The 16,564-nt window shown below is 35.8% G+C and overlaps 1 protein-coding gene across 5 annotated transcripts in view; it reads right to left on the reverse strand.

Annotated features, from left to right (window-relative positions):
• Positions 1-16,564, reverse strand: part of ATRNL1 (attractin like 1) — an 838,515-nt gene that overhangs the window by 646,567 nt on the left and 175,384 nt on the right. For all 5 annotated transcript variants that reach the window (XM_032176925.2, XM_032176917.2, XM_032176911.2 and 2 more), the window contains exons 14-15: positions 5,345-5,477; positions 846-1,027 (exon numbers count right to left, since the gene is read on the reverse strand). In XM_032176925.2, coding sequence (XP_032032816.1) covers positions 846-1,027; positions 5,345-5,477 — 315 coding nt within the window. The remainder of the gene's footprint in view (positions 1-845; positions 1,028-5,344; positions 5,478-16,564) is intronic.

Consider the following 16,564-nt stretch of genomic DNA (forward strand, 5'->3'; position numbering starts at 1 on the left):
CAAATGAGAAACATAGAGCTAGGGATGTTAACTTGCTACTAAGTTGTAGAAATAAGCATATGTCCAGATTTTATGCTGTCCACCATTTTGATATACTATCTACAATGCTTCTTTAAAGTAAGCTGTAACAAGTAAGCATTACTTGTTTCTATATAGCAAGTAATTGGTAACATAGTCATCTCTGTGTATCCATGGAGGATACGGAGGTCCCTTGTGGATTCTAACATCCATAAATATCACATCCCTTAAGTAATATAAAATGGCATAGTAATCCAAGTAACCTATCCATATCCTCCCATATACTTAAAATCATCTCTAGATTATTACTGAATACAATGTAAATGTTATTGAATAGCTGTTATGCTGTACTGTTTAGAGACTAATGGCAAGAAAAAAAGTCTGTACATGTTCAGTACGGACACAACCATACTTTTTAAAAATATTTTTCATTTGCAGTTGGTTGACTCCGTGAATGCAGAATCCATAGATACAGAGGATCGACTATAATTGCTCTGAAAAGTTTTCAAGCAAAAATTGTTTCTGCCACACTATACCAAGTGGAGTTATAATTCTTAAATTATATACTCTTTAAGTGCATCTATTCATATAAGATCACTTCTTGGTAAGGTAATACAGTGGTTTACTCTGCAAAAAGTGGTAATTTACAAAACCTTATTACCTTATTACTTATACAAAATAAGTCTTCTGCCAATTCACTTGAGAAATCAATTTCACTTTTATTTCTAAAATTAGCAACAATAATGTATTAAAACCAAAAAAAAATTTCAAATAATTATGAAATTATCATAGCATATTTCCATAATGTAAACAAGTAGAAATGTTACCTGTTGTGTATACTTTTGTATTTCATCCAGAACAAATTCTACTTCTTTTGAGGTTGTTAATGAAGCAAGATTTCCACTAAGATTATAGCAATAAAGTTTTGCATTGTCATAGTTTTCTCTACTGGAATTGACTCTAAGACAAGCATCCCCAACATGACTCCATCCTTCTCCACAAAGATGAGCTAGTAAGAAAAAAAATGTGTCTTATTGTTAGATTACCAAAAAGCAAATGTATTTTCCAATTATTTCAAAGTACTTCTCTGTATTTGTTTAAATTATTTTTGAAATAAAACATACAAAATATCTCAATATAATATTTCAAATAAATTTTTTCTAATAGTTTGGTAGAGAATGAAAGCAGAACATCACAATTTTTTCTTTAAATCTTAAACATGAGATAAATTGTGGCTCTATGACATCTGTTAAATGTGTTGACTGCTAGGTTTTCTGTGTAACGTCTGGTATATTGGCATATGGTATTTCAATAAGTAAAATCACTACTATATTTATGTCCCAAGGTCTAGTGTACATAAGAAAAGATTACTTTAATAGAAAAACAACAAGTTTATAACAAAAGCAGTTTCAAAGTTACTCCTATAAGTGAAGCTAATTGACCTCTAAATCTAATTTCTATAGCTCAGGTATATAGTTGTGGTATAAGTTGGGTTCTTTGATTCTTTCATAAGTATGGGTAGAGAAGTCTCATTTTACTTATGATTAGTAAAGGAGCTATAATCTTTCCTTACTAATGCTTATTTTTACACAATTATTCATGTCTTTCTAAAGATGAAACACACTGTTCAGTAATAGTGGTTTATCTATAGAATCCAAATTAACTTGAAACACCGTTTTCCAAAACACAGGTTTATATAATAAATATATTAATAAGGCTAAACTTTAGTGTGCACTAATTAACAATAGTGTTTCATTAATATACTGATCTATAAAGTTAGACTACATTTTAGTTTCTATATCATATGAAATGTATTAGCGCCTCTAGCCTTGTGTGAAGGACCTTGGATATATTGCTGCAACTCTTATAAAATTGTTTTAAAGCAGCTGTTCTCAAATTTTTCATCTTTAAGTCTTAAAAATTATTGAGGATCCCACAGAACTTCTCTTTATGCATGCTATATCTACTGATTTGGAGCGTTTTAAAATTAAAAATGGTTTTAAAATTAAAAAGGTAACTTTAACAAATACATCTATTTATTCATTTAAAATAATAATTTTAAACCCCACTATAAATGCACTCTTCCAGCTGCTGAGATGTCTTGCCCCCTATGGTATACAAATAGGCCCAAAGGAGATGTATCTCAAATTCCCTTCCCAAGGGAAAGTAGCTGACAATTCAAATTAGACCTCAGCATCAAAAAATAAAGAAGGATTAATGAATGAATAGGGGATGGATAGGCAGAGAGATCAGGGATAGTGCAGATAAAGCAATATGTTGATTGTAGAATCTAGAATGTAGGTATCGGGTGTCCTCTCCACAATTATTTCTGTTTTTTAATATTTCTGTTTTGATATTTCATAACAAAATGTTGAAGGGGAACATGACAACTTAATAGCATATTTTATTTTTATTGTTTTAGATTTCTGTAAATGTCTTTAATATTTGGCATTTGACAGCTATATTCTCATACCTTCTTCTACATTCAGTCTATTGGAATAGCATACATCAGATAGCCGTTATAAAACTCCATGGTAAACCCATAACAAATGGAGAATTTTAAAAGCAAATAATGTCTCAGTACTATTAGTCTTCACCAAATGGACCCACTCGAAAGTGTCTTGGGGACTCCTGTTCATTCATGGTTGCTGCTCTAAGGATTAAATTGGGTACCATGAATAACTCACAGCAATTGGAACAAAGTAATCCCTCAATAAACTATAATTATTATTTAATAAGACTGTGTAGCATGTCCTGGTTTTCAGTTTGAAGCTATATCTGTTTCAATTTTCCCAGTCATTTTAAATCCAAAATACTAAAAAACTTCTCCTTACAGTGCAAAAGTTTTCTTAAATTATGGTTTTTTCTCACCTTACTGAATCAAGGAAGAATTTAGATTATTATTGCCTGTCTCCTCATTTATTTTTTAGTGAGAACAAAAATAGTTCATTGACAAATCATACAAATAAAAACAAATGCATGGGCCTTTGTGGCTAAACTAAATTATACTACCAAACCAAATATTTTTATACTTCAGGCTTTTGTAGTATTGAGCATCAACTTAGCAGTGGGGTTAAAAGGAAGGCAATTAATTTATAATGAGTTTAGTGAGATAAATTCAAATTGCCAAGCTCATATGAGATCAATGTAAAAAAAAATTCAATACACCAATTGTCATGGAATTGTACAACTGCTCTACAGATTGGGCCCTCTATTTAGAGTATTCGCTTCCTTGAGATAAGCTGAATGGAAATCAAATGATATATAGCCAGTTGGCTGCTTAGTAAATATGAATTAAGAAAAGGGAATTTGTGCATAATATATTTCATTATATCTCCAAAATAATAGCCTGGTCAAGTGAAGCCTTTATAACAAAGCAACATTTTTTTCCTAGGGAATGAGTAGATGAGTACTACCAAAAGTAATTTTACTATCATTTTTCCAAACTTCCACTGGCAACTAATTTCTATTCTTATCAAAGTAATATTCCTTTAAATATATACATTCCTTCATTCAAATCTTATTTTGGTCCTAGATTAACCTTGTCATTTTAAGGAAACTTTGTAAATATTTTCATTAATCTGCATTTTCATTTTATAGTTTAATTCTTAGAGATCAATACCACTTTCAACTTCTTAGTATCATCTCACTGTTGCTTCTTAAATCCTGCCTACTGCATTATCAATACTATCTTTCTCAAAATGAGCACACATGCACATCGTACTGTTTAAAAGCTTTAAGGGCCAGTATGTAAACAAAATTCAAAGTATGAATGACATTCCAGCGCCTCAATGGTATGTTCGTTTGTTTGTTTTTGAGACAGAGTCTCACTCTGTCACCCAGGCTGGGGTGCAATGGCGTGATCTCTGCTCACTGCAACCTCCACCTCCTGGGTTCAAGTGATTCTCCTGCCTCAGCCTCCGGAGTAGATGGAATTACAGGTGCCCACCACCACACCCAGCTAATTTTTGTATTTTTAGTACAGACGAGGTTTCACCATGATGGCCAGGCTGGTCTTCAGCTCCTGACCTCAAGTGATCCACCCACCTTAGCCTCCCAAAGTGCTAGAATTACAGGCGTGAAACACTGTACCTGGCCTCAATGGTATTTTTAAAGGCAGAATAATTTTGATTTTCATTACATGAACTTGTAAGAAAGATTCTCTTTCGGACAAATTCTGTGATGGAATTTTCCAATATGTTTTAGAATTACATAGGCCAGACACTTTTCTTTAAAAGAAAAAAAAAAACCCTGGGATAAAGAGAGGCAAAATACTAAACAGAAATAAAACACCTAGTTAATAGCTACAACTCAGTTATTTACAAGCCACATAATTTTGAGCATATCACTTAACCAGCATGGATCTCAGTTTATCTGTATAACAAGCAGGACTGGTTAAATGCCTGTATTACCTTTCAATTTTCTAATTTTATCTTTTACATTTCAAAGGAAGAGTACTTAGCATCCACTAGCAATGTTAACTGTGAAAAAATGAAATTACTTTTAAAAATGAGCTTTGCTGTAGTTTGTAAAATTCAGATTCTCATAAAAGCAGACAACATTTATTATAAGAAATGTATTTATTATAAAAGTATATTATATATAGGAAAATATGTTATATAAAAATATAATTTATATTATATATTTTAAAATGTAATATAATAAATATATAAATTTATGGTTTAAATTTATTAAATATATAAATTATATATTTATAGTTAAAATTACTAGATATATAATTTTAATAAATACGTTACATATTATATAAGTAATATATTTATGTATTTATTGTTAATATATTATATATATAATATTTTTAAAACCCTGGGATACAGAGAGGGAAAATATATAATATATATATTCTGGGATACAGACAGGCGAAATATATAATATATAATAAATATGTTGTATATTATTATTGCCTTAAAATATTTTTTATAAATGTTATAATATATAATGAAAATATGCACTGAGTTTGGAAAATAAAGGGCACTTAAAATATGACAAAATGTTAATATTTGTTAAATCTGAATATTAAGTCTGAATGCTTATTATTTTCTACATTTTTAAGATTTTTTTCAATAAAAAGTTATCTAATCAATTCAACAGTATCATAAACATATGAACACCTTAAAATAATTGGAAGCAAATATGTAATCAAAAAACTTTTCTTGTAGAAACAGTGCTATTAGTACTACAATATTATAGGTTGATATTTGTTATGACTTTAATTTTAGAAAATGTAGTGTCCTTACTAAATGTACTTTTCTATGTCAGTATTTATCTGTAGACCATAAACTCATTTACTAAATTTTGAAATCTTTACCTGGCAAAGCCTGGCATTCTTGCTGTCTCTGATCCCACTGGCAATTCAAGTTTAGTGAACAGCTTTTACAGCTGGTAAGTTTGTTACAAATCTGCTCATTTCTCACATGACATTTGGTGTAGTTCTTGACAGACTAGAAAATTAAAAGAGCATGTTATTTTTCACCTTTGTAGAGCAATGATTCTTAAACTTCAGTGTATATTTAAATCCTCTGGTGAACTTTAAAATAAACATTTCTAACTCCAAATACAATTCAACTGAATCAGACTCTCTCTTATTTCATTAGTTTATTAAATTAAATTAAACTTGGCCTAAAGCTGCCTCTATAAGTGGTGAACTATAACCTAATTTAGGATTAAACAAACTACAATCTAACTTACAAGCATATTCTTGTAACAGATAGCTGAGTCTCAGCCAATCACAGCAATAGAGGCATATGTTTCAATGGACAAACAGCAAAATATTCAAATAAGGCATTATAAACACAATGGCATTAGGCAAAGCTAACTACACTGCCTTGTTCAAAGGTATTACAAATTAAAATGGCAATCATATCCACTCCCACTGGAAAACATAGATTGACCCCTTATAAAATGGTTACTGGAAGGCCTATGCCCCTAATAATAGAACCTCATGTATCTACTGCTTTTATAAACTCTGACATGACTTGATATTGCAAGGCTTTAATGCATTTTGCCAAAGTATATTTTCACCAGATAGAAGAAGCCCCCACGAACTGATGACAACCAGACCTTTCTGGGTTTACACCCTGGAGATCGGGTCTTTTCAAAAGAGACACCAGAGAAAGACTGCCCTTGGAGTCAGCTGCAAGGGACTACACGAAGTTCTTCTCTGCAGCAAAACTTCAGGGCCTTGAGCCTGAGCCTTGGATCCACATTTCTCAATTTAAGAGGACCCTTCCAGTCTCAGGACAGTACACCCACTGGAAACCTCAAGGCAAAATTGGCCAGGGACCTTTCTCCTCAGAAACAATGACATCCTAGACATGAACAGCTTTCCCAAGAGGACGGATCAAGACTTCTTTCCATAGTCACCACGAAACCATGGTCCTTTTCTTCTTTTCTCTGTTTTTAATTTTTTATGTATACCCAGGAAGATAACATGCTTATTATGATTTCATAATCAATAGCTTTTGCAGGGAACGTAACTGAATGTTGGATATGTTATGTTAAACCTAAATCCTTAAATGATCTTAGAGATTCTCTGCTTCACCTTCTAACAAATTTCTCTGATGTTCTAAGAGCAGTATCTGGTCCTTTGTATAGGGTTAAGCTTTTAGATTCACACATCAGGTTCTTTGTTTAAATCTAACAGTAGTCAAAACCTATAATGAGGGATTTGCAGTTACATTATGCCAGAAATTGAATAGGATAACCAAAAGAAAGATAATTCAACAGTTTGTAGAGAAATTTATCACCTATCCCTTTAATTGTCAAGATCCTTCAACCATGCAATGATTTCATAATGGAGAAATATTACTAGTGCTTTTCTACTGTGGCCCCTAACACACAAGGAAAGGGACTGTCTGTCGTGCCTCTCCAGGGTACATTTTTATCTGTACAGGATTTAACAACCAACCATATATGTGAGCAACTGCATGTCTCAATAAGTGGAAAATGTCAAATACGGATTTTAACAGTAATACCGTTAGGAATGTCAGGATTATTTCCAATAACCAATTGGAAATTGAACATTGGTCTACACCTCTTAATTTAACTATAGAATAAAGAAGAGTTTGCCAGCAAGTCTAAGTATCTCTAAACAGGCATCTTTTGGTAGAATGCTCCTTCCCTGGCTTGGCATAAATGTAAATGAGACTATGATTAGAAATCTGTCTGAAACATTAGCTACTATAGCAGAAATTGGCTACAGTTGCCGATCAAACATCTTTAAATTCTCTTGCTAAAGTTGTTTTAGATAACATGATTGCTTTGGCCTATCCGTTAACTGAAGAGGGAAGAGTGTGTGCAACATATGACACCTCCTACTGCCCTTGGAAAATTATGTCCGACATGATAGAAATTCAGTTTTAAGAAGTCAACAAAAAAGACAATTGATTAAAACAAGCAGATTCCTCTTCTGGCTTGTTGATATATTTGATTTTGACCAATTTGATTCATGGGAGCACCTATTAAGAAGTATACTTCAGTCTCTTAATATTACCCTCATGATAGTCATTATAACAGTCTCCTTAGTATGACATATCCTCTCTAGAGTCTTTATTATTATTTTATTTATTTATTTATTTTTGAGACAGAGTCTTGCCCTGTCGCCCAGGCTGGAGTGCAGTGGTGCAATCTCGGCTCACTGCAAGCTCCACCTCTCGGGTTCAAGCCATTGTCCTGCCTCACCCTCCCGAGTAGCTAGGACTACAGGCACCCACCACCACACCCGGCTAATTTTTTATATTTTTAGTAGAGATGGAGTTTCACCGTGTTAGCCAGGATGGTCTCGATCTCCTGACCTCATGATCCACCTGCCTCCGCCTCCCAATGTGCTGGGATTACAAGTGTAAGCCACCGTGCCTGGCCCCTCTCAAGTCTTAAATGTTCATATGCAGCCATCTGTTATATATCAGATGGTCTCACTATAGTTAAAATAACAAAAACACAAAGAGAATATAAAAAAAACATCCAACTGACTTGACATTGCAAATTGTGAATTCCATATTCAGACCAAACAAGTCCATTATGATAGTGACAGAAAGTAGTATTAGTGCCTAAGGTTTTTGGTCAATTTCTCAAAACTGACAGCTGGCCAAAAGGGGAGATTAAATTAAATTTGGCCTGATTTAGTATGTAAACAAACTGCAACCTAATTTATGAGTGTATTCTTATAACTGATAGCTTAGTCTCAGCTAATCACAGCAGCTGAGCTTCAGCCAAACACATGTTGCCAACTGATCAGACTACTTCCATACAAGGCAAATGCCTCATCACACCATGCCCATATAGGGAAAATGGTGACCTGTAGCCAATCAAGATGTTCCTAAATGTCACTTCCTTTTTCTGTCTAAAAATACTTCCTGCCCACATTGATAGGTGGAGGTGTCCGAAGCTCTTGGTTCAGAATGCTGCTCAATTCATGAATCAGTCTTTGTTCAAATAAGCTCTGCTAAATTTATTTTGTCTTAATTTTTTCTTTTAACAAGTTAAACTATTGTTCTTGGAATTGGAATGAATGTTTATTAAAAAATAAAGTGTGCAAATTACATAATTTGAAACAGGCACCATCTAATGAAAACTTTTTCCAGTGAATTCGAAAACAGTCTTCCAATTCAAAAAATAAAATCATGTACAAAGTCATTTCCATTAATGATGACATGAAATGGTTCTAGTCTTAATAAAAGTATCATGCAGACCCCTGGGAATGAGGCAGAAATGAAAAGTAGTAAAAGGTAAAGAGATGCTTTATCAAAATCCAATACAATATAAAAAGATAAATGACTGTCACAACAACTCAAACTAATTTTACTTCCACAGACACTAAATAATGGTTCTGGTTAATTGAGTTTTCTTCTGTATATATCTGTCACATTTCCTCCATTGAGGCTTCAAAGAATCTGCAAAAGTTTTATTTTATGTCCAAAGCTACATAATGTAATCATATTTCAACTAATCCTGGCATTGAGAGATTAAAAGTTAATTTCCAAGAAAGAAAAAAAGTAGACAATATAGAAACTTTGATGGTGCTTCCTTACATATATCCAGGTTCAGATAATTCACATATTATCAATACCTATGATAAAACCTAACTCATGAAAAATAGATATTAAAGTTTTTGGCTCAGCTTTTCCTGTGGCTCTACTTTATAAGAAAAAAAATACAAAGATTTAATGCTAAACATTGAGCCCCCACCTCAATCTTTTTGTTTTGTTTTGACTATAGGTATAAACACCTCAGGCCTTCTCATGTAAGGGAGCTAAATATTTGTTTTCACTCAATAAAGTTAAGAGTTAAAATTAAGTTATAGCTATCCTATAGATAAAATTTATTGAAGCAATTTTTAACCACTTAGAGACTTTAAATGTCACTCACCAAGTATTTATTTATAAGCTACTTCCTTCATAAAATACATTGTCATCACCTCCATTCCAAAGGTGTTAATTTCTATTAGAGCATATTACACTTAATGTAAAGTAACAGATAAAAAGTACCCAGATATAATTTTTATCTTTATTCATCCTAAAAAATTACAGAAGATACATTTTTGTAAATTTCAAATCATTTTGTGACTTTTTCAACCACTCCATTTTCATTAGAAACATAAATTTTCTTATTATTTGTTCTGATTCATAATTTTTTGTTTTCATACAGTATATAAATAAATATAGCATTATTCTATATAATCATTACAGTATAGCTCTAAACATTTGATAGCTAACTAAAAATAAATTTACCTGAAGTATCAGATAAATAAAATAACCTATAAAAATGACATGAGAATTGCCAAACATATTGGAATAAGAAAAAGAATAATAGTTTTATGTCAATCTTTAGAATAACAATGGTAACAGAGTCTCCATCCAAATAACTCTACTGCTCTTCATTAAGAAAAATAGTCATTTATTGATACTAAACAAGTACAAAAAATGAAATTATATTTCAATCACACATAGAGTCAAGTTAATCAATGGTAAAAGAAAGCTATTATTCTGAAACATAGCTGGCATTTTTGGCCTAATGAACCAGACACACTTATGAATAGTAACCACTACTCTACTGATCTTCACTCTAACATACTGAGATGTAAATTTTAAATGAAAATATGTGAGAATAAAGCACATTGTTTGACCTATATGAAATAGGATATCAATGTACATAATCTAGACTGAAATCCCAAAGACCTCTCTTTGCCATTAACATTTGGTTTAGCTTAATCACAAGACATTTTGATAAAACTGTCTAAAGGACACATTACATCAAATTCTAAATTACAAGTGAGTACCATCTGCTCTCTTACACTATCTCACCCAATGCTTTCCTTGTTAACACATCATCATCGAATAAAATATAAAGCAAAACGCCACTTTGTAAATACTTGATAGCAATTTACATAATACAATTTTTAAGATATGTCTGTTTTCACTCAGATATGTTGTATTTTCATATGTAAATGTCTGTCATGGACTGAATGTTTGCATCTCCCAAAATTCATATTTTGAAACCCAATCCCAATGTGATGTTATTAGGAGGTGCAACTTTGGGGAGGTAATTTAATCATAATGGTGGAGTCCTCATATATGGGATAACACCATTATAAGGGGTTGAAGACACAAGAGCTCCCCTTCTACCAGGGGAGGAAGCAGTGAAAAGACATATTCTGTGAACCAGAAAGTGGCCGTTACCAGATACCAAATCTACTAGCACCAAGATCTTGGACTTCCCAGCCTTCAGAACGGTAAAAGTATGGGAAAATGATAGACGAAACATAAAGTTGGATCAGGCAAAATTTATTGATATGGGCTCACTAAGCAGAAATTATAAATTTAATGTTATAGCTTAGAGAGTTAGAAGGGGCTCTTTTGGTTAGTTGGCTAAAACATAGACCAAAAGGTGGCCCACAGTGAGTGACTTGGAAATGCTGGATCTGCCTTGGTTTAATATAGAAGACATTTAATGGCTTAGGGAGATTGGAATGTTAGAGTGGATTTGTCCTTTAAGATCTGCTCACCCTCAATGAGAGGGTGCAGAAGACACACCTTTCACCACTATTGAAAGGAATAAACTTGGGAGGGGAGCGCTGGCATCCTTGAAGAGCTCCATGATTGCTCTTTTCTGTATGCCCAGCCTTGCAGTGGGAAGTGTAGCCACTGAATTGGGAAACATAAATGCAACAGGAATAATTGGATCTAGGTTGGCAGGGGCCAGGTAGCAGCACTCAACTAACAAGGCAAGGTGGGTGAGGTTACGATGATGAACAGCAGAGTTAAAGCAGCAACTGGAATAGTTTGACTTGCTTACATCTATGGCATTGGTGAGTTGAGCATGAGGTTGCTCCTAGGAGTAAAATATATAGAAATCCTACTAAATTCCTAATTGATTTCTATAAGCAGAAAAGTTCTAAGTAAAGAAAACTCTAACCTGAATCATAAATACAGAGTGTCACAGTTCCTCAATTAAGTTCCAAAATTGAGCCAGTTTACAGACCCACAAGCCCTTGAATGAAGGGGATGCTGGGCCCCCTTTAGAAAGGACCGCAACACACAACCAAAAAGGTATATTGTTCATCTTTATCCTTGCCTTTCCCAAAGGGACTTACAGCCTTTACTAGAGTACCTATGCACTGGGGAAAGGGAAATAATCAGTATCAGTACTAGATGCTGGTTCTAAACCGACATTAATTCCAGGAGACCCAAAACATCACTGTGGGCCACCAGTCAGAGGCTTATGACTGCCAGATGATCAATAGAGTTCAGGTCCCTCTCACAGTGGGCCCACTGGGTCCCAAACCCATCCTGTGGCTATTTTCCCAGTTCCAGAATGCATAATTGGAATAGACACACTCAGCAGCTGAAAGAAAACTCACACTGGTTCCTTGACCTGTGGAGTGAGGACAATTATGGAGGGAAAAGCCAAGAAGAAGCCACTAGAACAGCCTCTATGTAGAAAAATGGTAAGCCAAAAGCAATACTCCATTCCTGGAGGGATTGCAAAGATTAGTGCCACAATCAAGGACTTAAAGGATGCAGGGGTGGTAATTCCCACCATATTCCCATGAAGTTTGCCTATTTAGTCTATGCAGAAGACACATGGATTTTTGAGAATAACAGTGAATTATCATAAGCTTAACCGAGTGGTAATACCAATTGTAATTGCCTTATCAGATATGGTTTCACTGCTTGGGCAATTAACACATTCCCTGGCAACTGGCGAGCAGCTAAACATCTGGCAAATGCTTCTTTCTTGAAATTTGTTAGTAAAGATCACTAGAAGCAGTTTGTTTTCAGCTGGCAATGGTAGCAATACCCCTTCACTGTTCTACCTCAGGAGTATACCAACTCTCCCCTCCTATGTAGTAATTTAGTTCTGAGGAATTTAACTGCCTTTTCATTCCACAAGACAGCATGCTGATCCATAATATTGATAACATCACACAGATTGGACCTAGTGAGCAAGATGTAGCAACTACTCTAGCCTTACTGGCAAGGTATTTGTTGTCAGAGGTTGGGAAATAAATTCATCTAAAATTCAGGGGCCTTCTAACTCAGTGAAATCTCTAGGGGTCTAGCAGTATGGGGCATGTCAAGATATCCCTTTCAAAGGTGAATGTTAAGTTGTTGCCTCTGGCCCCTCCTATAACCAAAAGAAAAAAGAGGGAGAATGTCTAATAGGTCTCTTTGGATTTTGGAGGTAACACATTCCTCACTGGGGTATGTTACTTTGACCCATTTACCAAGTGATCTAAAAAGCTGCGAATTCCAAGTAGATCTCAGAATAAGAGAGGGCTCTGCAACAGGTCCAGACTACTATACAAGCTCTGCCAGTTGGGCTACATGATCCTGCAGATGCAATGGTACGTGAAATATCAGTGCCAGACAGGATGCTGTTTGGAGCCTTTTGTAGGCCCCTATAGGCAAATAATAGTGCAGACCCTTAGGATTTTGTAGCAAAACATCACCATCCTCTGCAGATAACTACTCTCCTTTAGCAAAAACAGCTCTTAGTCTGCTACTGGGCCTTAATAGAAACTGAATGTTTAACCATGGGCCATCAAATTATCATGTGATTTCAGCCCATCATGAACTGGGTGTTATCTGACCCACCAACCCATGAGGTTGGGTATGCACAGTGGCACTCTATCATCAAATAAAAGTGGTATATACATGATCAGGCTCAAGCAGGCCCTGAAGGAGCAACTAAGTTACATGAAGAGGCCCAAATGCCCATAATCCCCACTTCTGCCACACTGCCTTCTCTCTCCCAGTCTGACCTATCACCTCATGAGAAGTTCCCTAGATCACTTGACAGAGGAAGAGAAGACTGGTTTCATTTACAGATGGTTCTGCACAATATGAAGGTACCACCCAAAAAACGACTGCTGAAGTTCTGCTACCCCTTTCTGGGACCTCCCTGAAGTACAGTAGTGAAAGGAAATCTTCCCAGTGGGCAAAATCAAGCAGTGGACCTCATTGTTCATTCTGTTTGGAAGAAGAAATGGCCAGATGTGCAATTATGTATGGATTCATGGGCTGTGGCCAATGGTTTGTCTGTATGGTCAGGAACTTGGAAGCACCATGAATGGAAAATCGGTGACAAAAAAAAATTTGTGGAAAAGGGATGTGGACAGATCTCACTGAATGGCAAATAAGTGAAGATACTTGTATCCAGTGTAAATGGTTACCAAAAGGTGACATCAGCAAAAGAGTATTTTAATAATCACATGGATAAGATGACCACTTTTGTGGATACTTTCTTCCCTAGCCACCTGTCTCATCACCCAACGGGCTCATGGACAAAGTGGCCATGGTAGCAGAGATGGAGATTATGCATGGGCTCAGCAAAATGGACTTCCATCCACCAAGGCCAACCTGGCTATGAGCACTGCTGAGTACCCAATATGCCAGTAGCAGAAACCAACACTGAGCTCCTGATATGGTGCCATCCCCCTAGGTAATCAGCCAGCTACCTGGAGGCAGGTTGATACAGCTTCAATCAGGGAAAGGGAAGCATTTTGTTTTTACTGAAACAGACATTCATTCTGGCTATAGATTTGCCTTCCTTGCTCACAATGCTTCTGCCAAAACTCCCATCAGTAAACTTACAGAATTCTTTCTCTACTATCTTGGTATTCCACACAGCATTGCTTCTGACCAAGGAACTCACATCACAGCACATGGAGGACAGCAATGGGCCTATGCTCACTGGTCTCATCATGTTCCCTACAATCGTCAAGCAACTTGTTTCATAAAACAGTGGAATGGGCTTTTGATGATTCAGTTACAGTGCCAGCTACGTAGTAATACCTTGCAAGGCTGAGAGAAGGGTTCTCCAGGAAGCCATATAAGCTCTGAGTCGGCATCCAATATATGGTCCTCTTTCTCTCAGAGCCAGCATTTATGGGTCCAACAATCAAGGGGTGGAAATGGGAGTGGTACTACTCACTATTGTCCCTAGTAATTCATTAGCAAAATTTTTCTTCCTGTTCCTGTGACCTTATTCTTTGCTGACCTAGATGTCTTAATTCCAGAGGAAGGAATAATTTTTTCCAGAAAACACAACACTGATTCCATAGAATTGGAAATCAAGACTGCCACTTGGCCACTTTGGGTTCCTTATACCTCTAAATCATCAAAGAAGAGTTACTGTGCTGGTTGGGGTGACTGCTTCTAGTACAGGGGAACTGAACTGCTACTTCACACAGGAGGCTAGGAAGAATATGTCTAGAATACAGGAGATCCCTTATGGCATCTTTCAGTATTACCATACCCTACACCCTGTGTGTTGGGCCATTCTTGCAATGCTATAAAGGAATACTTGAAATCAGGTAATTGATAAAGAAATGAGGTTTAGTTGGCTCACAGTTCTGCAAGCTTTACAGGAAATGTGGTACCAGCATCTGCTCTGCTTCTGCAGAGGCCTCAGGGAACTTTTACTCATGGCAGAAGGCAAAGTGGCAGCAAGCATCTCACATAGCAGAATAGGAGCAAGAGTGAGAGTGGAGGTGGAGGTGCCACATACTTTTAAACGACCAGATCTCAAGTGAACCCAGAGCGAGAGTTCACTTATCAACAAGCGGATGGCCCAAGCCATTCATGAGGGATCCACTCCTGTGATCCAAACACCTCCTACCAAGCCCCACCTCCAAGACTGGGGATTACATTTCGACAGAAATTTGGGCAGGGACAAATGTCCAAATTACATTACCCTGTGATTAAAATCAATGGAAAACTACAACGATCCAATTCAAACAGGACTACTAATGAAGAATGACCCTTCAAGAATAAAGGTTTGAGTTACCCCAACAGATAAAAAACCACAAGCAGGTAAGGTGCTTGCTGAAGGTAAAGGAAATACAGAATGGTTAGGTGAGAATATATGTATAATCCAGTCTATCATTGATGGACATCTGGGTTGGTTCCAAGTCTTTGCTATTGTGAACAGTGCCGCAGTAAACATATGTGTGCATTTGTCTTTATAGCAGTATGATTTACAGTCCTTTGGGTACATATCCAGTAATGGGATGACTGGGTCAAATGGTATTTCTAGTTCTAGATCCTTGAGGAATTGCCAGGGCCTGTCATGGAGTGGGGGGAGAGGGGAGGGATAGCATTAGGAGATACACCTAATGTAAATGACGAATTAATGGGTGCAGCACACCAACATGGCATATGTATACATATGTAACAAACCTGCACGTTGTTCACATGTACCCTAGAACTTAAAGTATGATTTAAAAAAAGAATATATGTATAAATATTAGCTACAGCCACATGATCAGTTACAGAAATAAGGACTGTATTTCCTCCTCATTTTGCTAATACATCTCTGTGTGTGTATGTGTGTGTGTGTGTGTGTGTGTGTGCGCGTAATATCTTTGTTTTCTTTCCTCTCTTATTCCCTCATAATGTAACATAAGATGCTCATATCAGAATTTAAGTACTGTTGATTTTACATCATAGTATTCAAGTTACAGAATATCAAGGAGAGGAGTAAATATCACTAAAGGACTTTACCTCCTTTTCTGGGAATGAGATTGATGTGTTTTCCAGTTGTACACAGGATACTTGTATCATGTTAGGTAGAATTATGACCTTGTTATTATCTTCATTTGAAAATTAAGTATGGTTTATGTAGATATGTATAGGTGCCAAGTTGACAAGGGGTAGACTTGTAATGGTTAATTTTATGTGTCAACTTTTCCAAGACATGGGGTGGCCACATATTAGGCTAAGCATTATTTCTGGATATGTCTGTAGGGAGCAGTTCTGGATGAGGCTGAATTGGTAAACCAAGTAAAGTAAAATGTTCTCCCTATGGTGGGCGTCATCCAGTCCATTGAGGGCCTGAAAGAACAAAAAAGTAGAGGGAGAAAGAATTTCCTCTCTCTGCCTTTTCTTGCTCTTGGACTGAGACTTACACCATCTGCACTCCTGGTCCTCAAGCCTCCATACGTGGAGTGGAATTTACATCATCAACTTTCCTGAGTCTTCAGTTTGCAGATGGCAGATCCTGGGACTTTTCAGCCTTCATAACCACA

Source organism: Hylobates moloch, unplaced genomic scaffold (genome assembly GCF_009828535.3).
Source record: "Hylobates moloch isolate HMO894 unplaced genomic scaffold, HMol_V3 SCAFFOLD_3, whole genome shotgun sequence".
Classification (NCBI taxonomy): Eukaryota; Metazoa; Chordata; class Mammalia; order Primates; family Hylobatidae; genus Hylobates; species Hylobates moloch.